Here is a 25,231-nt window from a genome sequence, read left to right as displayed (position 1 = left end):
GGTCGAAGGTAAAGCTAATTCAAACCGTAAAAAGTCAATCAACCGCTGCGGTCAAATGCGAGAGAAGAAGAGGCAACGAAAGTGTGCCTAGCTGCGGCAGTAAAGTTATGGCACAAAAAAGGCTGGAAAAGTTAATGTAAATTCCCTCCCGTCGAGCCATGGACTAAGGCGCCACGATACAGGCAAGCGGACTGAACAATTGCGAATGGGATTATCTTTAGCTTCAAACCGTTCATGCGCTCGGTATGTAAGGTAGTAAATTTTCCGGTGAGAAAAGCATTCGAACGGTTGCTTGCTGCTTGTTGGGCACGGGAAGTGACTTCGCTGAGGGTCGAAATTCAGCGGCTGGAATTTTACGCTGACTTGCAACGTTCATGTGTGGTACGCGCTGCCACCAATACCAACCGAACACGGATCTTCGCTCTCGTAGAGCATATATGCCAATTACGAGAGCACAGCAACTCGTCGCACGAAAGTGCGAAAGAGCCAACAGTATACTGCGCGCGACGCGAAAGCGAGACCACCCGAAGCGTCGCTGTACAGTGAAGTTTTCTCATCGTCTCAGTAGTGGCTTGTGTTGAGCTCGGGCCGCAATTTTCAACTCGAATTTATGCAGAAAATTGCATTGAAAGTACAGGTAAATGGGTACAATCGCATCATAAGCATCGGAAGTTGTCCATTTCGATGCAGTACAGTCGGAAAATGGTCTGTGTGGTGTAAAAAGTCAAAGTAAAGTTTTACCCACCGTACGCTTTGGCAGCCGTCGCTGCAGTACAGGCCTACTAAAGAAGAGTCTACCAGGTGGTGGTAATGCGCGTACGCCGCCCGCCATATTTGGCTTGGAAAGAGAGTGAGGGAGAAAGAGCGAGAGAAAACGACATAAGTGCACTTGCGCGCACGCACACACACACACGCGCGGGGGGATGTAGTACCGTGATAAAATCGTGATCAATTGGTGTGAAAAAAATCGTTTTGATTCTAACGATTCGTTCGTGTCTGGAGCAAAATATTTTATCTTTATTTTTGTGATTTCTAGTTGAAAATGGCTGCTGTGCGAAATACGTGAAAGCTGACAAAAAGGCAGTTTGGAGATGACATGTTGGTGGTAGCTTTCTTTCTCTTCTTCGTTTGACACAAAACTCTGTGTGTGTGTGTGTGTGTGCGTGTGGCGTATTGGAGATATTGTGTGCGAGGAACGCAAGTGTGCAAACCTATGCGCGCGCGCGAACACCTTCGTGTGAGCATTCGAAAGTGTTTCATATGTGTGTGTGTGTTTCAGCTTCGAAGAGCGAGAAAGCATTTTTATGAATCGATAGAAGATGTGATAGGTGTGTGTATGAGTGCATATTGTGCGTATGTGGGTTTGAAGGTTGGCTACCATCATCATCGGTAGCGGTTTTTGAGTCTGGCCTTCTGCTGGCTTGTGTATTTCACTTCCGATTTCGCTGGCGTGCTCTGTCTCTTTTCTTTTCAAGAAGGAGTGAGAGAGTGCATGTGTCACGATGAAAATCCCATTCACTGTACCCCGGAGCGTTAGAGATGATGGTTTTTTGAACGGAAAAAAGGGCAATGGAACATTCTAGATGCGTTTCTTTTACAAAAAAAACGGCAGCTCCCTCTCGGGATTCTCGCGTGGCGAAAGGGTTTTAAGGAGTCCGTGGTTTTATGACTGTTAATAAAAGGGACCGAGCCATGGAAAATATAAACGTGTGTTTGTATGGGAGTAGTTGGAAGTGTCTGATATATATTCGCAATATAGGAAACCACGTTATATAAGATTATCACGGTGCAGGCGCGTAGCAACAATCATTGAAGAACAAAAAAAAAACAAAAATGCAATCATATTTTGAAGGACTATTCAAACCTAGCTCTTCGACAACATTTTATACGATGAGGAGGTAGAAAAACAATAAAGTAAAAATAAATTTTTGTCAACGTTTTAAGGTACTAGGTTTCATGTATACTATATTTGATAACCGTGTGTATGTGGGTAAATAGTCTCAAATTTTCGAACGTTCCTTAATAATACAATTAAAGGGATGCACTTTTATTATGTTCACAAAACACGATTGTTTTATCGAATAATAGCCTAAATTAATATACTTCATCTATCATCACCGCGTTAGCTCTACAATATTCGAAAAGCGGAATGACTCTAGTTTAATATAACTCTTTCTCTTCTATTTTTCGACAGGTTTCTGCAGAACTATAGGGAGTTTGTGATGGTACACAGCTGACTGAACAGCAATCCTTGAAACCTTAAACGGTATGTATAAAATGGTAATACATATAAAACGCATCTTCGCGGTGATGATGGAAATATATACACAAGCACATTTTTCAACAACAAACAGCATCAATACGTAGGAACGGAGACTATTTCAATTAAAAATATTCATAACAATGGTATAACATTATTAATAAAACGAAAAGGATCATGCGATAAATTAAATGCGTAGTGAAATTAGAGGTAAAACGCGGAAAAGGATCTTAAAAACTGTTTGCTCACGGAGCAGGCTACCGTGTGGTGTGGCACTTGTGGAAGTGAAGGTGTAACATGGGAGGCTGACTCACCACTTGCTATATTCGCGTCGTTTGTACAGCCCCTGCTGTCGTAAATGAGGCTTTTCCAGCAACACATACCGCAAACCCGATTGCCGGCGAGTGGTTTACACCGTGTGCAGACAGAAATGCGAGACAAGTAGACGGGGGTCGAGCAAACGGCTAGACGTGCGCAAGAAGGACGGTTGGTTTGTTCGTCGTAGCAATCGGGGCCACCAACGGTATCCTGTCTCGTCGAATTTGCTGAAAAAACGTACAGGTCGTATTTGAGAGAGAGAGAGAGCGAGAAAGAGAGCTCACGCACGCAGGCGATATGAACACATTGAAGCGAGAAGCAAGATGCGTCGTGATGGCTGGCGCCGCCGCCTGCGATCATTTAAAGAGTGAGATGGCACCAGCTCGTTCAGTAGGCACAGTATGTGTGTGAGTATGTGTGCGAGCGCGGGTACGGATGAAATGAAGCGCGAATAAAGTAGCTTGGTTTTTCGCCTGGCAGTGGGGTACCAACACATTCGAGTGCCGTCGACATTGTCGAAAGGCGACTTCTCGGAAGAGTAAAAAAGGGATGACGTAAATATGACGTACCCGTAGTGTGTATGTGTGTGTGTGTTAGTGAGGTCACGTCGCCCGCCGGGAGCGTTTGCAGTACGTGCTCGATGAAACTAGCATCGAATGTAGTGGTGTGTTACGATCGAGACTGCAGCGATGGAGCCATGAGTGTGTATGTGTGCGTGTACTGGTTTTCTTCCCTTTATTCCACGGCACACAGGGGCGCATAGCGAATGAATGTGTGTGCTAACCGAGAACTGTCCAAGCAAAAGACGCTAACGCCTGCTCGGCTGCCGCCTTTGCACGGATGGACGGGTACAATGTTGGCGTTGAAATTTTGTGAAATATTCGTGGTAAATGTCGATTCGCCAGTGCTAAAACGTTGTGCATAGTGTTGCTCGTGCTTTCGGTGATTAGTGTAGCGTGAAGTAAGCAGGTTTTGAGGCGATAAACGATGATTAAATTGGAAATATTTGCTTAGATCTTGACCTTGAGTGTACATTGATCTTTTGCGTTCGGCGCGCTGCTTTTTGTAGGAAGTGTTGTATGTGCTCTCGGTACCTTTTTGCTTCTTTCTCACTTCTCACCAACCGTCCGTCTGGTGGGTGACTGCCACCAGACCATACCACCCTCGCGCGTTTTTTGTGTCTCTCTTTCGCGACGTAGTAAGAATGATCCCTCGCTGAACGAGGCGTTTGCTATCCGTAGTGTGTGTTGGTGTGTGTATGTGTTTGCGCATGTGTGCGTTTACAATGCGCGTTTGGTGCTGCTGTTGCTGATGATGAAGACGATGGACTGACGGTGTGTGTTCGCAGCTGCTAAATTGCGCGCCTGTTTCTCGAATATCATTTTTGTGAAGGAATTATTCATCGGTTTACGTTCGCGATTAGTAAGGCACGAGGCTAGTTACTGTGGTTAAATAACATCGAAGATAGTTAAAAAGAAGACTGGTATGTAGTGCTCTTGAAGGTGAATGCATTTCGCATGACTTATGGATGGGAATAGTTTTGCGGATGGACATCAAAATCGAGAAAAAGTGTACTCTTTAAGCAATGGCAGTTGTATGCGTGCGTTTGTGTGTTGTGTAAAAGAATCCAAGTAGGCGGAAGTGAAAATTTGAGATGCGTTCGTTGAGAAAACCCATGATCCTTGATGTTACCGTAGTGACGGCGATGAATAATTATCATGCTAACTACCACTTTCGATAAACAAGCTTGAAACAAAATGCTACGATAGTGTTCGGTAATGTGAATCGAATGTGTTGTAAACATTGCTATCAAAACGCTCACAATCACGTGCACTTGTGCTGCTTGTTCATATGATTTAATCAATCAGGTGTCTAGAGAAAGTTCCCCATAGCATGTATGGAACCTCCGACAGTATTGGCTAGTTTGTTATGAAAAATGTGGAGTGATAATTATTATGATCTATGCGCTAACGAGGAATTCGGTTTCAGGCTTAGTCCAGATACTATGCAGCAAGGATCAGGATCGACAACGCCTACAGCGGCACCGGTAAGTGGCTCAACTTTCGCACATGTGTGTAATTGTGTGTGTTGATTTTGTCATCGGTCGAAGGTGTGGAAAAATGGGGTCATGTAAATACAGCTGTGATATAATTTCCTTTTTCTTGTTCACTCTTCTCTACCGAACACATCCATACGCAGGCAAGTGTGCCCCCAGCACCGGCATCAATCGACAATATGGACGATCCACCGCCAAGGAACGAACCCCAGGTTGAGCCGGTGAATGGAATTGTGCAGCCGCCCGTAATGCCACCACCGGAGCGTCCGGGAAGGTTAACTAATCAGCTTCATTTCCTACTCCGCACCGTCATGAAGGCGGTATGGAAGCATCAGTTCAGCTGGCCATTCCAGCAACCGGTCGATGCGAAGAAGCTCAATCTGCCCGACTACCATAAGATCATCAAGCAACCGATGGACCTGGGAACGATAAAGAAGCGGCTGGAAAACAATTACTACTGGACTAGCAAAGAATGCATACAGGACTTCAATACAATGTTCACAAACTGTTACGTGTATAACAAACCGGGCGAGGATGTGGTCGTAATGGCGCAGACGCTAGAGAAGCTTTTTCTAACGAAGGTGTCCCTCATGCCCAAAGATGAAACGGAGATGGAAGTACAGCAGCCGAAGGGGGGCAAAAAGAAACCGCGCTCGTTGGCACCGCCGGGCACGTTGGTTGGTAACACGTCCGTAACGGGGGCGGCAGCTGCGGCTGGTGTAGCGCCGAATGCGGCGATTGTTGCTGGTGCGAATGCAGTGGCAGCGGCGGCAGCGGCCGCCGTTGCGAGAGCCCGCCCCAGTTCGGCCCTCGGTGCTGCCGTGTCGTCCAGCGTTCCTCCTCTTAGCGCGATGCCACCTGGGGTGGTGGGTGGTACTGCTGCGGCGGCAGCGACGATCGTACCGAGTGTGCCACCGATCGGTACCCTACCGCCCCAGACCGTGCCTGGTAGCACAAACACCACAACGACGGCAGGACCCAACTCGGCCGTAGCGGCATTGACGGCGGCTGCGGCGGCTGCTGCCGCAGCCGGAGGCACTTCGCTCAATCCCATGGGCAATCCGATTGGCGCAGCAGTAGTCAATAAACCGAGCGTGCCAGCCAACCCGCCGTACATGGTAAACAGTTCGCAGGCCGGTATGGAAACGGTCTTACCTCCGCAGCAGCCAGCCAAGGTTAAAAAGGGTGTTAAGAGAAAGGCAGATACAACCACACCGACTGCGACCGTATTCGATCCACACTATGGTACCCCTATGGACTCGAACGCCGCCAAAATTGCCACCAGAAGGGAATCTGGTCGACAGGTAAGGAAGCTGTGGGAAGTCGCAACGTAGTTTTGATTCTATATCTTCACTGTTGTTCAACGATGGTTTGTTCTTCTTCTCTTACTTTTTGTTTATTTACAACAATCTTTGCAGGACATCGTACCCTATCAAACCTCAGCCTACCCCATGTCACCGATGGCGCACCAAGGGTCGACGTCGTCACAATATCCGCCGAAGAATAAGGAGAAGTTGTCCGACGCTCTAAAGTCATGCAATGAAATTCTGAAGGAACTCTTCTCTAAAAAGCATTCGGGGTATGCCTGGCCATTCTATAAACCTGTCGACGCGGAGCTGCTCGGTTTGCACGACTATCACGACATAATCAAAAAGCCGATGGACCTCGGCACGGTGAAGCGGAAAATGGACAACCGAGAGTACAAGTCGGCGCCAGAGTTCGCGGCGGACGTTAGGTTAATATTCACCAATTGTTACAAGTATAACCCGCCAGATCACGATGTTGTTGCCATGGGCCGGAAGCTGCAGGATGTGTTCGAGATGCGGCTAGCGAACATACCGGACGAACCGGTAAACAATGTAGCGCCGCACCATCCGTGCAAGGAGAGCGAACCATCGACCTCGAACGATTCGAACGATAGCGAGGAAGAGAGTGAGTCGGATGAGGAGTGTGCTCAGAAGCTGAAGGTACTCGAAAAGCAGCTGTTTGAGATGCAGGAACGGATGCGTAAGCTCACCGAGGAGGCACTACAGAAAAAGAAACAGAAGAAAAAATCGAAGGACAAGAAAAAGCCTTCAGTGGCAGGACCGGGGGGTAGTTCTGGCAGTGGTGCAAGTGATATTAAGGGGATTATGGATCCACACGCCGGACTGGGTATGCCGCACGGTCCAGGCAAAGCGATGCACCAGATGGCAGGTGCAATGGGTCAACCATCGATGGGTGGTCCAGGGGCAGCTCCGGTGATGCCGGCTCCAGGGACTAAGGCAAAGGCCAAGGGCCAGAGGGCACCTAAAGCGGGCGGAGTTGCAGGTGGCGGTGCTGCAGCTAACGCACCGGCGAAACGCGCTAAAAATGCGGGTGCCGCTGGAACCAGTGCTCCCCGGGCGCCAAATAAGAAGAAAGCATCGCAGAATGTGTCAAACTTCGATTCGGAGGAGGAAGACACGGCCAAACCGATGTCGTACGACGAAAAAAGACAGCTTTCGTTGGACATTAACAAGCTACCGGGTGAGTTTTTGAAGAGCAAAATTTCAATCCATAGTGTATCGTGTCTAGTAGGAAGAAAGAACCTTTTTTAAACTGACGTAAAATAGGTAAATTTATGCTAAAACAATTTTGTTTCTCTCAATCTCCTCCTTCAACAGGCGATAAGCTGGGAAGAGTTGTACATATAATTCAAAGCCGAGAACCATCATTACGCGATTCCAATCCGGACGAGATCGAAATCGATTTCGAAACGCTGAAGCCATCAACGCTACGAGAGCTGGAAAGCTACGTAGCTTCCTGCCTGCGCAAGAAAACTCGTAAGCCTTACTGTAAGTTTCCAACTTAACAAACACTGCTACTGAGAGAGAGAGAGAGAGTTACCGATCACCTACACATGACTTATGTTTATTGTTTTACACAGCACAATTCCTTTTATGGGATTTTTGTTCTAAATGTTTTCAAAATCAAAAAACTGCTGACCACGCGTGTTCTTATAATAAACCCTTTCTTCGCAAAAAAAAACCCGTTATACTCTGTTCAAAAATACAATCTTGCATCGATTGTACTGCTCTGTTAATAGTGTTTTTCATTTCCGATACATTTCATTAAACTAATTTCGCACTTTCACATTATGTTTTTATACCTTTCAAAACATTCTCATTTCAAGTGTTTGTAGTTAATCCAAAGCGCATTTCCACATCATTATTTAAACAACACGCTATTATATATTCGATCTATATATATTTAAAGTTATGAATACCGGTTAAGATAAACACCGAAAGCTAGCTACTTGCCAATTGTTATCCAAAAAAATGTCTGTGAATGGTTCACGAAACATGGTCTTACAATATTTACTATCAGTAGTGTCTGTTAATTGGAAGTTATACCTACTTTACTACTTCTATTTGATTAATTCCGTAGACTCCTACCTTACTGCTAGTAGTCGCTTATTTTCACTTCACAGATGCATATGAGCGTCGCGCGTGTTAATGATAATAATTTTGCATTAATAAATGAGATGCGATTGAAGGAAGTGTGTGTTTGGTAGATCAGTTTGCTCATTTATCGCAAAAGAATATCATTAGCTGTCGCGCGCATGCATTTTTAAAGTACGATAGATGTTGCTAGTATTTCTTTTTCTGAAGAGTTAACCCTCTGTATCCTTGCTATCGCCTATATTTCTTGAAGCTTTTATTTATGATTTAATGTGATGATATTCTTTATGATTTTGCCTAGCTTATCTCTTGAATAACAACAACGAAAACACTACGAGACAAACATGTTCGGTACTTTCTACAATGTATCAATATTGCTTTCCTTCTATAATTTATAGACAAAAAAGTATCTGGTAAATCCAAGGAGGAACAAATGACAGAGAAGAAGCAAGAGCTGGAGAAACGACTCCAGGATGTGACCGGTCAGCTCGGCACGGGGAAGAAGAACGCGAAGAAGGGTAAACTGTTTTTAAATCATTATGATATTCTTATTATTTTATTGAATTTTCGAGGCGGCCCAGTCGTGGAGAACGTGGCGACGAAAAGGAATGAATCGATTATTTGCTAATATCAAATATGCTTTCTCCATATTTTTCCATATCTTTTTTCCTTAATTATACATCTGTGCCATCGGTGCCGGGTGTGGATTTAGACGAAGCCAACAAACAGGACGTTGCTCCTTCCGGAGGCAATATGTCCTCCAGCAGTAGCTCCAGTGATTCCTCGTCGTCGACTTCAAGCGATTCCAGTTCTAGTGATTCCAGCGACAGTGAAGCAGGTTAGGCCAAAACTTCTTTGTTCTAAAACAAAACAAAACAAACAAACAAAAAAAAAACAATATGAATCACACAATTCTGTAGTGTTAAATGGATAAAAGGAAAAAAAGGAGAATCACAGTGACAGCAAAATAATAACTTAATTTTAGCACTTGCCGTTGTTTTCAACTCTCAGCTTAAAATTTCGGAAAAGTTGGTATATATAGTGTATATGTATAATGCAGGAGTCGTAAAAAGCTACTATAGCACACAAAATCACACTCTCGACCCTCTCATTGCAAGGAGATTGATTAGTTTTGATTCGCGCGTCTGATTTTTCGCAATGGGGGACTATTTAAGATTGTTTATTCTACAGAGGTATTTATAAACGAAGGTATCAAAAAGCAGGATTTCCTGTGTCCTTATCACACAAACATGTTTCGGGGATGGGTAGTAAAACATTTTGGTTGCAGCAGCTGCAGCAGCAGCAGTTATGTACAGTAATAATGAGTAGTGTTAAAGTATGTGGATCTTTTCAGACCATCTCTTGCATATAACGCTGAAATGTAGCAAAATAGGGTTTTTTTTCTTTTGTCGATTTAAAACCCATTGCAAACAAACAAAAAAAAAAAACATCAGTTTTTTGTTTGTATTTGATTTGGATGACACTAAAATACAAATTAGTTCGCGGGAAAAATTAGCGTATTTTAATTGTCAACTCTTTTATATGATGGTCAAAACTATGATTATGTGACTACAAACATGTTTGAAGTTTAGATGATAGGGAAGATATTATACGGTGCCATTATCGTGGCGGCTAATAATGCATAGGTAGGTCAATACATATAAATATATATGTATGTATTAAACTTTTATCCGTACAAAACGTATCCGTCAATCACAACAGTAAAATCCCCATGAAAGAGGTTGCCTATGTTGTTTTTATAGATTAACAAAGGATTGCTCTAAGTCTTACGTCCTTCTCATAACGTGGCTCTGCGGCCCTCTTATCTGCCTTGTCCCTGGTCTGTCTCAACGGCTGGCTGCGGCATATTTTGAACGTTTCAACACTCTATGTTTGATAACCATAAAAAAGAATCATACAATCCGCATCGGTTCGTTTATTATTTTTTCAATCTTTTCTACTTTTTTCTTCTACGTTTGTTTCTGAAAAAAAGGAAAACTGTTTCTAAAGTTCTGTAAAGACAATTGTTCGATGTTCGGTAGTGTAGAACCGGAAGCTACTGAACGAAAGCGACGCGCGTGCATAAATGCATTCTATAAATGAGCCTCAGGTTAGGTTTTCAAACGTTCATCCGTAACCGTAAAAAAAACTTGCAAGCAAATCTGACGCACTGAAGTATTTAAAGCGTTTTTTTTGTAATTCTCATTCGCTGATTAACGATTCTGGTATTTTCTGGATACTACCAAATTCGCTAAAAGTCAGTGATGAAATAGATAAAACAAAATTCAGCTTAAATAATTATAAACACGTATCTTGTGGTGGTTTTACTTTCATTACGACGATCTTGTGTAAATTTTTCATTTTCAAATAACATAAAATCTAGATATTGTATAAAGCTTTGCTCTGCAAATAACAGGTTTACGAATTACCTCTTGATTTAAAATACACCATTAATTGGCTTTTATCCGACGTACAGCAAGCATTCATTATCATTCAATTAAGTTATATTTCTCGTTTTAAGTATTCTTAATTTATGGACAAAAGATGTTTGCGTGTAAATCAGTATATGAGACCAGAAGAGACAAAATGTACTCAACCAATTTTTCCAGTAGAAATCGCAACAGCTAGTTTTACGCATATTGGTAATAGCATATAGGCGATGGTTGAAACCGTTTTTCTTTGTTTTTCAATTGTGACAAAACTGTTTTGCAAAATGGAATGAAGCTACTATCATTCGAGAACGGTGAACCGTTTAGTAATCGTGCAATAATTGAAATGACTCAGCGTGACGTTTAATAATTGGTATTGACGGAGCATAACAAGCTAGCATAATTCTCAATCCATTATGTAGAGAGTTTCAATCAGTTAAAATTTGATGCCGCATCTACATATGTGAGAAACATCACCTCTCCCCTCTCTTTAAACAGTTGTTGACCGATTCATGAAGAGATAAAACATGTGAAAGTATCAGGAAAATGAGGTGTGTTTAATTGAGTAAACAAAAGGATGTTTGTTTGCATCACAGCTATTGATATAGGGCGTAAATTGAGAGACAGAGAACAATAGTTGATACTAAGAAGTATTGACCTACGAAACAAGGACCCTAGGCAAAAATAGGTACACAGTTTCCGTAAAAGCCTTGCACAGTCAAACAGTCGGTCTATAGGTGTGCAGTTAAAGGGCAGCTACAGGCATAGGGAGAGAGAACGAGAGTTATTGGTGCAGTCTCACCAACCGATTTAAGTAGCCTAACGAACTTAGTTACTTTTGAATTTCTAACCCGTATCATTGTTTTTATTAGTCCTATTTTTTGTTTGTTTTCGATTTAAATCATAGACAAACAAACCGCAATTGACCACTAACCAGGTTGCGAACGATTTGTGTTTAGTTGGTGATTTGTGTTTTGTTCGAATAATCTGTTTTTCACATCAGTAAAACCCTCCAATAGTTTATATATATATAATTACCGCGGTTAACCAACTGAGTGATGATGTGCGTATATGCATATAGTGAGTATCGTCGTGCGTTTAGTAGTAGTATCTTGATGCATCGGATCGTATGACGTTATGATTGATGCACATATCCCATACCCATATATACGATAATATTTGTCATTGTATTCTCCTTTATGTTACCTTTTATTTTGCTTTTCTACAATTCTTCAACAAATTTCTCGTGTTTAAATGTGTAATGTGGTGGGGCAGCCAACAAATCCAATCGTGTCACAAAACTATCGATATCGTTTTCCTTCACAACCCGCGGCAGTACAACCGGCAGTGTGAAAATGTAATTTCGCTTTCGTGTTTGATGAACGTTGATATATGAAAAAAGAAGCAACCAGCTAAATTAATGTAGAGATACAGAAAGAGAAAAAAAAGAACCAAAAAAAAAAAAGGAGAGAAAAGTTTCGCGGACGCATGTTTACAACCTGTTATTTTTTCTCTAAATTGAACTACCGTGTGCTACCTACACCAGAACTCTTCCAATTGTGTTAGAAGGTATGTGTTTACTGTAAATTCTTCTTTATCACACCACTTTTTATAGAAATTAGTATGCGTTTGTGTTATGTAGCAAGCAAAAAGCGAGGAGAAGGGTTATATCTGAGTCAGTTTTTTTCTTCTAAAATCTAAATAGCTAAACAGACGGAGGGAAGACGAAGTGCGGACAGCAGGATATTATTAGGGAGGAGGAGAGCAACACAGGATAAAATGTGCAATAACATTACCCACCATCTATCCTATGTTTTTTTGACATTTCGTTGATAATAGAGGTTTTATGTTTACCAGATATAGTTTGCTTCCATGCCATTAGCACCCTCGCAACAGGATGTGTTAATGAGCAAAGCACCAACAAATAGCTTAGCGGAATTATTGAGTTTTCAAATAGCTGGAAAACATGTGATCGATTTTTTCCGGCACTGTCTAATAACAAGTTTTGGTATGTTGAAGATTTTACTGTGATGGGATCATGATTCATCACAAACCGTCGGCTCAGATTTTACTCTCGATCATCATTGAGCTTATTTTATTTTTTTTTCAAACAACCATTGTTGTTGCCTTCTGTACTTTACACTTCATTTACATAAGATCAATCGGATAGGGCTCTATACAAATAAGCTTTTCGGAAAGTCAAAAAGAAGGTTCACAACCAACTCCATAACATATTGGCGCAGCGTTTGTCTCTGGATGGCTTGTGTTTGTGTACTATGAAACATGGGGAAGACAGAAAGGATTTACACACAAAAAAAAACAGTTCTTCGATATTTAACGGGCAAGGGATATCAGCAACATCCGTTTGCGAGTATAAAAAAAACATAAGCGGGCGGCAGGTTACAACGCAGACAATGTGTAACATGTTAAATGAGAAGCAACAATTGTTGCGAACCACATATGCATATGTTTTGGAATTTATATTATCTATCAATCAAAACAAAACAGAAGGCTGATTCAGAATCGGTGTGTAGTTTTCTTTGGCTTGTTTCTCTTCAACCGACCGAGACGAAATGTTGCAGTCGTTGGAATCTTCTCTTTCTGGATGAAAATATCAAACATCGGCAGCAAATGCTTTTGAAGAAAATGAGTGTACACAAACAGAGTAATGACAACCGGATCAGATAAATGTATACATTTCCTACGTTCTACAATCTAATTCTGCTTACTGTATGTATGGGCCGGCATAAACGGCCCTTCTTTTTGTTATAAACGATACTCTGTGGTGATGAGGGAAAAAAATGACTGAAAAAATACTATAATGTTATAACTTTTCCCTTTTTCGGTTGGGTTCTTGCAAGCTAATCATCAATATGCCCCTGGACGGATGATACGGGAAGTTGTTGTAAATCTGTTGTTTGGAAACCATTGAAACAAAACCAAAATGTGTTTCGCTAATCTATAGTAGTACTATTGTTTAGAGGATCGACGATTCGGCTGTTGTCGGCAATGCCAAAAAACCCATTACACATTGTTTGCACGTGAAAGAGCGAATATTTGTTGTTACACACAAAAAGCTATAAATAATACGGTTCTTATATCCATTGGAGAGGAAGAGATGTGTTGTTTGGTAAATTTTAAGTTTCGCTTGCGTTCGTTTTATGCTACTCTTGAAGTTATTATTGTGTTTTTGTTTTTTTAATTTGCTCTGGTATAGGAGGGAAGGTTTAGTAGCGGGCGTTGTAATGTATCTGAACATACGTAAATTTACAGGCAGTAGGAAATCAGGGACACAACAGACCAGGTAAATTGTTCTGATTAGTTTCTCCATATTGTTTTCGCGTTGCCTCTCTGTCTCTTGATTTACGTTATCATCCTTATAGCGGGTGCGCCCTGCCTGTTTTCTTGTATAATGGATGAAACGAAGAATAATGTATGGGATAGCATTATGTTGCTGCTGTGTTTCCGGTTTTATTCACTCCAACATCACTAAATTGAAATCCACGATACACAAGTGTGTAAAATCTTTTGAACAGCGGAGTAGATATGATTTTTTTTTAATGGTAAATAAACTTTCGCGGACGACATGTGCGGCCGTGCAAGGAACATTTTGAAGTTATCATATGAAAAATACGCAAGCACGAAGTAAACAAGCACAACACACAAATATAAAGTAGATAAAACCAAGCACGTGGAGATACGACAAAGACCGTTGGTTTTCCTTTTCTCTGCCATGAATCCTTCCATCCTTCGTTCATCTGTTGGAATTCTTCCAGCACAACGATGATGGTGGAAGACAGTAAATGTCTGTATTTCATTAAAAGGCGCCAAATTGTATAGTAAGTAGCAACAGCTGCAAATGTGGTTCTGTGCCAGTGCAGAACCGACCGACAAATCCATTCACAAATCGATAGACGAAAAGCACATACCTAGAAATGAAAAAAGAATAAAATCTCAATTTTATTTAGCACAACACACATTCATACACATGGGTGTGAAAACTTGCGGCCACAACTGTTTTGGCGGTGTGTGGTGTGGTAACCAATGCATATTTTGATTTGTTCTTTTGACTGTTTTTGGTTAGGATGACGATGATGGGGTTGGTGGTCCCTGTAGGGAAAGTTGATAGAAAAGTGTACACAAACTTGTATGTCTGTGTCCATCTATGTGCTAATCGAATACGCATAACATTGAAGAACACAAGGGGGATGAAGGAGACGGATCGTCTAATGGATAAAGAACACATTCTTTCGAACTAATTCCGTAATGATTGTAGAAAAGCGAAACAGAAAATGTGTAATGTAAAGTGTTGTTTTGCCATGGCCGAACAAAGCAATGGGAAGTTGTGCTGTAAGATAGCGTGTACTAGCGACAGGGAAGAAAGATTGTAACAAGCATAAGCAAACCTACAGGCTAACCTGGGCATACAGTGCTGCAATTTCGGGCGTGTTTGTGTGGGGTATTGCTTTCTAAGAGTAAGAGGTACAGTCATAAATACATGCTTAAGGTATTTAGAGAAATAATATACACGCGGTAAAGTAAATAAACAATAAAAAAGAACAGAAAACACACACTAGAAATAAAACCAGCACTACTGAATGTTGAATATGCATGCAAAAATATGTTCTTGGTTTTATTTTTTTTAATTGTGCCGGAAAATAAGAAAAAGTCACACACAAACACACACACACACACAAATAAAGAAGAAAAAACAGAGACTTCGGAAATGACTTCAGTGGAGCGCATTTATCTTCACAGTTTTGTTGATTTTCCACTGGGAGTTGGTGGGGAAAAAGTGCTCTAATTATTTGTAAATCATATGCAACGATGCAACAAAAGGAGAAGCATTTGTGAAGCATTAGTCCGACTAAGCAAGAACGCAAACAAAAAAAATCCCCCTAGTTAAAGCAGAAAATAGTGCAGTAAAACGATGTTGAAACTATATAAAACAAATGATTCATTGCAAGCACATACTACCACCATATCCCGTTTGCTGTGCGAAAGCACATTTGTGTGGCATTGTAACGGGCAAACAAAATTCTATTCAATCTCATGCATAAGGATATAGAGTATGTAAAATGTAAAGTACGATGTGACTTGATTTAAAATTCTACCCATGCTAACAACCCCCGCGTCTTGTTTGACCGAGCCATGAAAATGAAAGGAAAAATGGCGCGCATCGCTCTAGTGAAATGTAGGGAATAATGTTTGGAAGTTTGCATCTTCAAGTCAAGTATATTTTCTCACTATAACGTTCAACAGCACGCGATCAGCAGCGCAATTGATCTGATCGGTTAGTTATGGTGTATGTTCCGTTGCTGCACTAGTGTTGTATGATCGTTGCAAAAAAGAAAAGATCCCCTAACAACTGCATACACAACTGGTAAATGAGCGGTGTGAAGAAGATTAAAGTTAAAAAAATATATATAATAAGCATAACTACAATGGCATCAAAAGAGACAAAACAGCAACAAAAAACGATCACAAAAAAATAAACACAACTCAATATGAATGGTAAATCGAGCATTATAATCGTAAAACATGGATCAGCAAAAAGAAAAGAATATATATATATAAGTAATAAAAATCGAAACGTAAAATGGTACACGAGAATACTTTCACTGACGAAACATAGAAAGCATTTTCGCCACGTCCACTTTAGAAGGTTAAAATAATGTTTATCGCTTTGGTTCGGCGTTTTTCTTTCTGTATTTCTTTCTAAAGTTGTATTTTCGCTCTTCGGTCTCATGAAGGAATTGTTAGTTGTAATACGATTGTTGGCTGCTCTTATCTGGTTGTTAGTCGCATTGCCCTTTGGTATTATAATGTCCGCAAAGAAGAAATGTTTGTAATGTCTCCGCCCGCTATTACACAACATGAGAAATTTGTTGAAGATATTTCCGTTTAAGTGCCTGCGACGCAAAAAAAAATATTTCGTCACAAATGAATGGAGATATTTCAGCATGTGTGTGTGTGCAGGTATTTATACGGCGAAAGTAAAGCAAACGAAAAAAAAAAATTACAGAATTGTTTAGAATCGGCAAAATCGGCGATTCGTTGTCTGCGTACCAATTTGCATGGCGCAAGATATTTAACGTTCCTCTGATTCCAGAAGCTGGAGGGCGTCCGCCGCGTAAGAAAAAGAAGGATTCCTCATCTCCAATGCGCACCGCGGCTGGAAACAACGCAGCTAGCGCGGTAAGTAATGCTCCAATATAATGGTTGTGTTCGCTAAGTAGTTGTGGGTAAACATATGCTTGGATGTTTTCATTTGTCAATATTGTATACATGTGTGATATGTAATGTAATGTATGCATTAAAAATAGATTGATTTTAACGATTTTCTTTGCTGCCAACTCCATTTCAATAATTTCCAATAATTCATTTTTATAATCAGTATCAAAATATAGGAAAAGCCTTCTGTTTACGGATTATAGTCGATTTTAGTTTTACAACTTAATCGAGCCAATTTCTGTAGAAAAGCAAAAACAGATAATATATGAAGTACAACGTTGCTCTTAGATAGAATATTGTATTTTACCTTCGCATAGGAAAAAATGCAGTTTTGTTGTCTCGGCTAAAGCATTCGAAAAAATTAAATCTAATGATATATCTGTAGCTGTTTTTCTATTGGCGTATACATTAAAAAAAGCGCCAAATTTGTTTAGATTTTTCATGTGCGTATGCTGTCACCTGGCGGTCGGTCCACCGGTCAGTGATCAATGAATGTTAGTTGACTGCATACTGTCAAAATTTGAGAGATTTATCTCTTAGTATACAGTAACTAGGACTAGAACAATAAAAGTTCTTTGCCCAAACGTTTGTTCGTGCCGTCTGCTCAACCCGAGGATCGAGAACACATTTCCTGTCGGCCGGATACGATCGGTCAAATATCTTTCGGAATCTGGTCTTTCTGGAGAAGTGAGAAAGAGAAAGAACCGACCATTTTAAAGCCTCTGGAACATTCAACAGAAGCTGCGGTTCCTGATCTAAGAAATGACGTCACATTCCGTTTTATTTTCTTCAGGGATGGCATTGACCTATGTGATTTATGGTACAAGAGGTTTCTCAATAGTTGCTCCACATGCATTAAAAAGTACCCCAAAGGAGGTAAAGTGGTGCTGTCGAGCTACTCGAAGCGAGCGAGCGTTTAATTTTAGTATGCATTTGAAAAAAGTAGATTTTTTAATCTATACGTTACCAGTAAGCTAAGAGTGGTCTATTTTGAATCCTTATACGTTGGTGGATAATGATTTGTATTAGATTTCAAATTTGTTTTCTCTGTGCTGATAAGATAGATAATGTAATCGTTTGGCTGTTTTAATTTGTAGTTACAATTTGTATTAAAAAAAAAGCTAGTCTGCGATGGTTTTGTTTTGTCTAAAATGCTCCAACAATTGTAACAATGCATTGTTTTCACAACCATGTAACTACTATCCCGCGAGCCGAGCATGCTTAATTGACTTTTCATTTGTTACCGAACATCCCACTTCCAGTCCTCTGCTCCAGCCAACGCATCAACACTGTCGGCAATGGCAGCGGTACCGCCGATGCTACCGAGTGCTGGAGCCATCAGTAACACAAACACAACCACCACCTCCAACACCACCACTACTACCACGAACAACAATTCCAATACCATCACACCACTCCCGAACGCCGCCGCTCAGCAGCAGCCTCCGCAACATCAACATCCTGCCGGCAGTGTCCTAAACCAAACGTCGTCAAACGCTGTCCAGCATCACCCACAAATACACCATTCGCAGCAGCAACAGCAACGACAACCGTCATTAAATCAACCGCCTGTCACACCGCTACCACTATCCTCCCATGGCACGTCCACGCTGGTATCATCAACTTCCTCCAGTACCACCTCGTCCTCCTCCTCCTCCTCCTCCTCTTCCTCCTCCTCGTCATCCTCTATCTCCACATCATCATCGTCTGGGGTAGTGTCCGTGTCGAGCATGAACGTTACGGGTGCCATTAGTGCCGGTAGCGGCACCATGAATGCCACTAACAATCCTCCATCGAGTATCGCGGCTAACAACAATGGTTCGGTGGCCGTCTCGTCCAGTTACGTTGGTGGAAGTACTGCCGGTATGATTGGCCTTTCGCAAACGTCAATAGCGAATGACTCTGTGCCGGGACTGTTGCAGATGCCTGCCTTGTCGCAACAGCATACTATGACCAGTTCCGCACCCGCCAGCTCACTCGCACTAGCGATGATGACCGCCGGCGGTGGTGGTGGGGCTGTAAATAGTAGTAACATCGGCAACAATGGCGGTGGTGTTAGCGGCGGCGTCGGAAGCAATAACAGCGGCAATTCCAACCCGATCGGTAGTAGTAACAGCAACCAAATCTCTCTACCACCTCCCATACCATCACCAAACACCACCACCACTACTACCAGCACGATGCTACTTGTGAATAATAATGCTTTGACCACCACAACCACCAGTACTAGCAATAATCAGGGCGGCAGTGCTATCTTGAATAATTCCATCAATGTTACGCAGCACCAGCAAGGACCAGGAGGTCTCAGCACTAATGGGCTCACAAGCAACCCGGTGTCGTCGGCTCATGCGCCATTGTCGTCCGGCAGTAGCATCAATAGCAGCAGCGGCAACATCATTGGTAACACGAACGGTAACGATGGTGCGTTGAACACGAGCAATGGTCTGATTAACAGTATGCTCGGACTACCGGCATCGTCCCAGCTTGCAACGAGTCTGGCTGCAATGACAAACCTGGCCAGTATGGCTGGCGGTTTGCCTCAATCTCTGCAGATGACTCAGAATCAGTCGGTGGGTAAATCGCAACTACACGGCAACCAGTCGCAACAGCAGCAGCAGCAGCAGCAACTGCAACACGCACAACAGCAGCTTAACCAACAGTTCCGTATCGGTGGTGGTGCCGGTAATGGGCATCACGGTGGTGGTGGTCTCCCTTCTGGCTTCATCGATCCGCTAGAGCATACGCTCAATTCGTTTGAGCAATCCATCAAGGCAGAACCGCTTGGGCTAAATCTGCTAAACGATATGCCGGCGGCACTAAAGCAAGACATTACGACCAGCATGCTAACGGCCAACATGGACCTGTGCATGGCACACCTACAGAACCAGCTACATTCGGGCAACAATGGTTTCAGTGTAGGTGAGTTCAATGGCAATGGACCGCTGAACGGTGGTACGGCCGGAGCGATGGGTCTCGGTAGCGGAATGGGTCAGATGGTAATGAACAGCATGGCATCGACGGCTGCGGCAGCCGCTGCTGCCAACAGTGCCCTGATGGGAGGAGGTATGCCCTCGATCTTCGATCCAATACAGAGCTTTATTCGTTCCGGTGGAGCAGGACCAGGCGCGTACCATCAACCGAATGCACCTGGAATGGGTGGTATGGTACCGGGAGCAACCAACAACAATAGCAATAGTGCTGGGCTGAACAGTGGGAACGGTGGCGGTCCTGTTGCTTCCGCCGGTGGTCCAATGCACGATCGATCGATCGATCTCACTCAGGCGAGCAGTGCCGTTGTGAACAACAATTCGCTCGTTGGTGGAGGAACAACTGGTGCTGCGGCGGCTGGTCTAATACCATCCGGCAACAATGGTGGTAATTTGATGGCAATTAAAAAGGAAGAACCCGGCAGTGGTGGTGGTGGTGGTGGCAAGTTCATGCTAACACCGAAACCGATCGAAGATTTGCTGATGAACCCGAACGAGAAGAAGATGAGCAGTACACCGCCGCCGGCTGATGTGAAGGGAAACATTGCGAACTCGTTCAACAAGGGTGGTGGTCAAGATCCGAAGAGCGTTTGGTCTTCGCTGGCCGCGGCCGTTTCGCCCCAAAATACGCCCACATCGAACAAACCGAAACCGGCGATGGACTCGTTCCAGGCGTTCCGCAACAAGGCAAAGGAAAAGTTTGATCGTATGCAGCAGCAGGAACTGAAACGGTCCCAGAAGGAGCAGGCGGAAAAGGAATTGAGGCGCCAGCAGGAGCAGCAAAAGATAAAGCAGGAAGAGATCAATAATGGACGGTAAGTGTTTAGAAGATTTAAAATATTTTAATTATTTATTTTTGTAATGAAGTTTGAAAGTGTTCTTTGGTTTTGTAAGTATTGAAGAATCATCAGAATAGTATTTTTTCAGTAAAAATTCAGTTAGGACGACCAAGTAGAGTATGCAGTGTTATTCGTACCTGTGACTAAATAAACATACCAAATTACTATGAATAATAGTTAATTTTTCTCACTTTTATCATCTTTTTTGTCCATAATTGAGTGAAATCTTAATTTTTCAACCAGTTAAGATAAGCTCTCAAAACACAAAGAAACGCAATATAAGAAAATTGTAAATTATATGGCAAAGTTCCGACAAAAAGACGTCGAATCATGGAGCTCAAGAAACAAATATTTTTTTACAAACAATCCATATTTAAAAATCAAATAACTTTAGGGGCAAAAGGACTATCACTGTATGGGGGAAGAGTGCCACACTCTTTTCACAGATTTGAATGAGAGTTGAGCAATAAAAAAACGGTAAAATTGCTATCCTAAAGCTCGAGATCTCAATTTTGGACTGGAATTCGCATCCCGATCGATCCGATTAGGGATCCAATTTTTAATTACAAGTTTACAGAGACACGCAGGTTGGTGTGCACTTATAAGCGGAATAGATTTGCTAAAAAAGGATGACAAAGGGAGATCCGTGACCAAAAGGAGCACTTCGCCGTGATACGAACCGCTTTAGAACACGAAGTTTCACCGATAACACACGTGAAATGCTACATGCTTTTATAGAATTTCTCTCTCAAAAGAGGAGAAATTCGTGAACTAAATTTACCCCTAGTATGTAATAATGAAACATCAGTTCTGATATTCCATTTTTACATCATTTTAGTTGATTTACACTAGATAAAACTATAGCCCCAATACTCGAAAATCACCACAGTTTTAAACATTTTCTAATTATCCGGAAACGATTATTTTTGCATTTATTTTTTCTGTCGCCGATTAATAAGTGTAAAATGATAATGAAAGCAAGTTCAGCTTGTTGAAACCAGATTTAAGTAAGTTGCAGCATAATTTGCTTGACGTGGTGCAATTACTTGCCTCAATTTTCACTAGTACTGGTACATTCTTCGATTTTCCTTTATGCTATCATGTTTTTTTAATCAAACTGTTTTTTTTTTTATAATAAAAAAATGCTTTACTCAGAACAGAAATTTATGCGTCTCGATGCTGATGAAAATAAATCATATATTACATCAAATGTCTTTCAGAAAATTGCCAATAGAACCTGTTCAGCCGCGCGTCGTCGAAGAGATCAAAACATCCCCTCAAGGTAGTCCTTCACCGGGCACACCTACCACGCCACACGCGATCGATCGTTCGGCAGCCAAACGGGCGGAATTGCGTCGCCTAGAACAGGAACGACGAAGGAGAGAAGCGGTAAGTGATCGATCGATATCGTTATCAACGGCTTTTTTTCTAATTTCTTTCTCCACTTTGGTGTATGTCCTTCTCTCACTTCTTCCCCTAGATGGCCGGTCAGATCGACATGAACATGCAAAGTGATTTGATGGCCGCGTTTGAAGAGTCTCTATAGAAAGCGTCCGCACCTAGGGTGATGCATTTTGTGTGCGTGCGGCGTGGTACGTACGTATGGTGAAGAAATCGATATTATCTTCGAATTGTTGTGCCGGGATGAATGGCTTATCAAACGTATGTACTGAGACGACGGTATCATCCTTTTCTGGTGTGTTGGTTGCACGTGTACGGGAAATTATCTTACTTCAAGCACCGCATAACCATTAAAAAATCAACCATTAGCGTTTGTTACCAAAAAAAAAAAAAAAAAATAAGAAAAAACAGAAAAAGGGATAAAGCGCGCAACGCACGCGTAAACCACCGAATCGTAGGAATTAATCGAATCGTTGTTGTCGATAACTTTCCCTTTGCACAAAATGGTGCACACCCGTTTGCGTTTTCGTGTTCTTCTGAAGCCGCTGTAACCATTGTCATAATCACGGAGTAAAGTCAAATGTGTTGTTGACTCCTGCCTTTGTTATTGTCCCTTTAAACATGGAACCGTGTATCCCTTCAAGTAGTAGTTACATGGTTTAAAAATCTGTATTACCGGGTAATTCAAAGGAAGAGAGCGGGAGAGAGGTAGACAGAGAAGGAAGGGAGGATTTTTCCCTTGCAATGCAATTTACTGTGTCAGTCTCAGTACTGTGTTTAGGATTTGATAAAACGTGGCACACGCGAATGTGTGTTAATACTATGAACCCTTCTAGTGTTAAAGATATCGTGCATCCCACGTATACATATACATTATACACCGTATCATATACATATTATGATACCCCTAGACATATATTACATAGAAACAATCAAATGATCCAACCGACAAGCATGGGACATGGATAGGTAGTAAGGACACAAAAAAGGAAAGTAAAAAAAAAAGAAACAAAACATTAGCGTATAGTAGCAGATCACAGATGCGACAGATATATATACATCATGTGTTTAGAATAGGAAATATAACATAACAAACAGAAAGGTGTTTAACGATAAGAGGTCAAAGCTGCAAATGACAGTGGAGGCAGCATAGGATGTGCATATGTGCATAAATGTGCTAGTGTATATAGAAAAATACTTTATCAGTTGTGATATATAAATTAAAGAAAGGCGCAAGAAGCAGTAATGCATATGAACCTTTTACATAAAAAAAAACCGCGTACAGAGGACAACAATCTGCGCCCTCTGCGTTTCTGTACTTTTGGCGATGAGTAGTAGTCATATAGCGCGAGAGTGTTCGCAAACTAAGCAAGTGTGTAGATATAATTTTATCCAACGGAAGGAAGGAAAAACGAACTAGAGGAGTAAATACAAATGCAAATGTAGCGTTTTGTAGCTGCAGGTGTGCACCGTGAATGCAAAGTAAACAAAACAAGAAAACGATGAATATGTTTGTGTAATTCATCATTGCCGCGCACAGTCCAGTAGAGGGCGGAGATCATTAATTGCATCGCATCAATGAGAGAATGATCGAGCGTGTGTGAATGTAACATATTTATGTAAAATATACTCATTATTTTGACCACACACACACACACACACACACACACACACACACACACACACACACACACACACACAAACACATAAATATATACTTTCCTGTTGCCGAATCGGGGAATTAATTGCACAGTTACTAAACAGTCACAACGAGCCAGTTTGCTAGTTCTTTCCGAGCGCATCAGCTGGAACAAACATCATTATAAATTGTTGTTTTGTTGTGCACCTTTGTCATTTGTCATCACCGTCAACATCAGCAGTAAGTACTAAAGCTGATCGGCTACGGATCATAATTTCAGAAATAGAAAACATTGAGAGAATGAATCATTAACCGCTGTCACGACGTTGTAAAGAAAGTGATGAAATTGTAGTATGAATATTTTGCTGTAAATTAAACAAAAGAAAAGGAAAGACACTATAAAAGGAAAATATTGTTGCGAGTCGGATGGCAACATCTTGGGTCAATTCAAGACAAAAAAAAAAAAACCATAAATGACTCCACGCTGATGAAAGCATGAAGCGAAATATGTTGGACAAAAATAAACACAAACTTCATTTACAGTTTTGTTTTCCGTGTCGTGTGCGAGTTTCATGTTTTTTGTTTAACTTGTGTTGGTCGTTTTGCCAGTAGTTAGTGTAATCTATCTTATTACTTTGTATGCATGTAACAAAGCCCGCGGGATGTTAGCAGGTGCATCGCACTGAAGCCGGCAATGCGGGGTGTGTTTGCAATGCTTTGATGTAGATTTTCACTTTTAAAGCTTAGTATGTGTGTAGTACGACCAGATTAGCTAACATTCGCACACAAACGTGCCACGGACAACGGTCGTCATCAAATTCGGTTTGAATTGTGGGGTCTCAAATTATTATGATGTATTGCACCAGCAATGAAGAAAAATAATGTATGTACTAGTACTAACAAACGTATTAGATGATGTGGCAAATACGATGAGATTATCAAACATGAAACGGAATGGTGTCATGCAAACTAAGAGAAGCAGAAAGTTCACACACAGGTTTAATGATGAGTTCATCGATAATGAAGAAAGCTAAAACAAAGACTAAACAGATTAATTAAGTTAAGTATATTCGTGTATGGACGGGTGTGTATGTGTGTAGGAAAGAGATAATGTAATAGTTCATCTGAAGAAGGGGTATTCTAGGCGCCAAGCAATAACGTGTAAATCTATCTTCTTGGTAAATGGTGCCGATCACGCCAAAACATTGTACATAATGTAATGTTAGTTGTGCGCACCTGCTTTTTTGGTTAATCGGTTTGGTGTTGTGCTAGCTTTTAGTACGAAATGGTACGTCTAAGTTAGAAAAAAAGGTTTATTTTGTCATTTCATCTTATACAACAGAGTAGCTACGAAAACCAACATCGTCGGTAGGTTGTACTGCTTTCATCCGTATCCGTCTCCGCGAGTAGGAAGAAGGATGCATGTCCCTAGTATGTAGTGTCAAAAAGAGTATTAATAGTTCCGTAAGAGCCTGAGTGAGCTAACAAACTCGCTGCAAATCGAAAGACAAAGACATAGGAATTGCAAAGTGATTGAATTGTAAACGGGCGTGCAGGACGCAGGACGAAACTTCGAACGATAAACGTTGTAACTACCGTTGTAGTGTATCGATATGGAAATTAATAATTTAAGGATTTTGGGGCGA

The 25,231-nt window shown here is 41.6% G+C and overlaps 4 protein-coding genes across 5 annotated transcripts in view; 2 read left to right on the top strand and 2 right to left on the bottom strand.

Annotated features, from left to right (window-relative positions):
• LOC126557871 (ero1-like protein) overlaps window positions 1-25,231 on the bottom strand; it is a 427,255-nt gene that overhangs the window by 70,911 nt on the left and 331,113 nt on the right. The gene's annotated exons all lie outside the window — the stretch shown is intronic.
• Window positions 1-25,231, top strand: part of LOC126558692 (protein tipE) — a 186,707-nt gene that overhangs the window by 77,583 nt on the left and 83,893 nt on the right. Inside the window, exon 5 of one of the 2 annotated variants that reach the window (XM_050214745.1) lies at window positions 23,589-23,634. The exons of the other annotated variant lie outside the window; for it this stretch is intronic. The gene's annotated coding sequence lies outside the window, so the exon portion shown is untranslated. Of the gene's footprint in view, window positions 1-23,588; window positions 23,635-25,231 lie in introns of those variants that run through there. 2 annotated transcript variants of the gene reach the window in all.
• LOC126559226 (DNA-directed RNA polymerase II subunit RPB7) overlaps window positions 1-25,231 on the bottom strand; it is a 240,333-nt gene that overhangs the window by 169,423 nt on the left and 45,679 nt on the right. The gene's annotated exons all lie outside the window — the stretch shown is intronic.
• LOC126559638 (homeotic protein female sterile-like) lies at window positions 4,416-22,099 on the top strand. The gene is made up of 10 exons (XM_050215807.1): window positions 4,416-4,625; window positions 4,778-5,938; window positions 6,053-7,142; window positions 7,280-7,450; window positions 8,455-8,574; window positions 8,769-8,894; window positions 16,598-16,683; window positions 17,982-20,521; window positions 21,766-21,934; window positions 22,026-22,099. The coding sequence occupies exons 1-10, from the start codon at window positions 4,515-4,517 to the stop codon at window positions 22,089-22,091; spliced, it is 5,640 nt and encodes a 1,879-aa protein (XP_050071764.1). The 5' UTR covers window positions 4,416-4,514; the 3' UTR covers window positions 22,092-22,099.

This window comes from Anopheles maculipalpis, chromosome 2RL (genome assembly GCF_943734695.1).
Source record: "Anopheles maculipalpis chromosome 2RL, idAnoMacuDA_375_x, whole genome shotgun sequence".
NCBI classification, from domain to species: Eukaryota; Metazoa; Arthropoda; class Insecta; order Diptera; family Culicidae; genus Anopheles; species Anopheles maculipalpis.
This window is presented reverse-complemented; position numbering and strand designations above follow the sequence as displayed.

Excerpts from the sequence above, each read along its gene's own strand:
- LOC126559638 (XM_050215807.1), top strand. The coding sequence starts at position 4,515 with ATGTGGAGTGATAATTATTATGATCTATGCGCTAACGAGGAATTCGGT. Across the intron at positions 5,939-6,052 it reads GAAGGGAATCTGGTCGACAG|GACATCGTACCCTATCAAAC; the intron begins GTAAGGAAGCTG and ends CAATCTTTGCAG. Across the intron at positions 21,935-22,025 it reads AACGACGAAGGAGAGAAGCG|ATGGCCGGTCAGATCGACAT; the intron begins GTAAGTGATCGA and ends TTCTTCCCCTAG.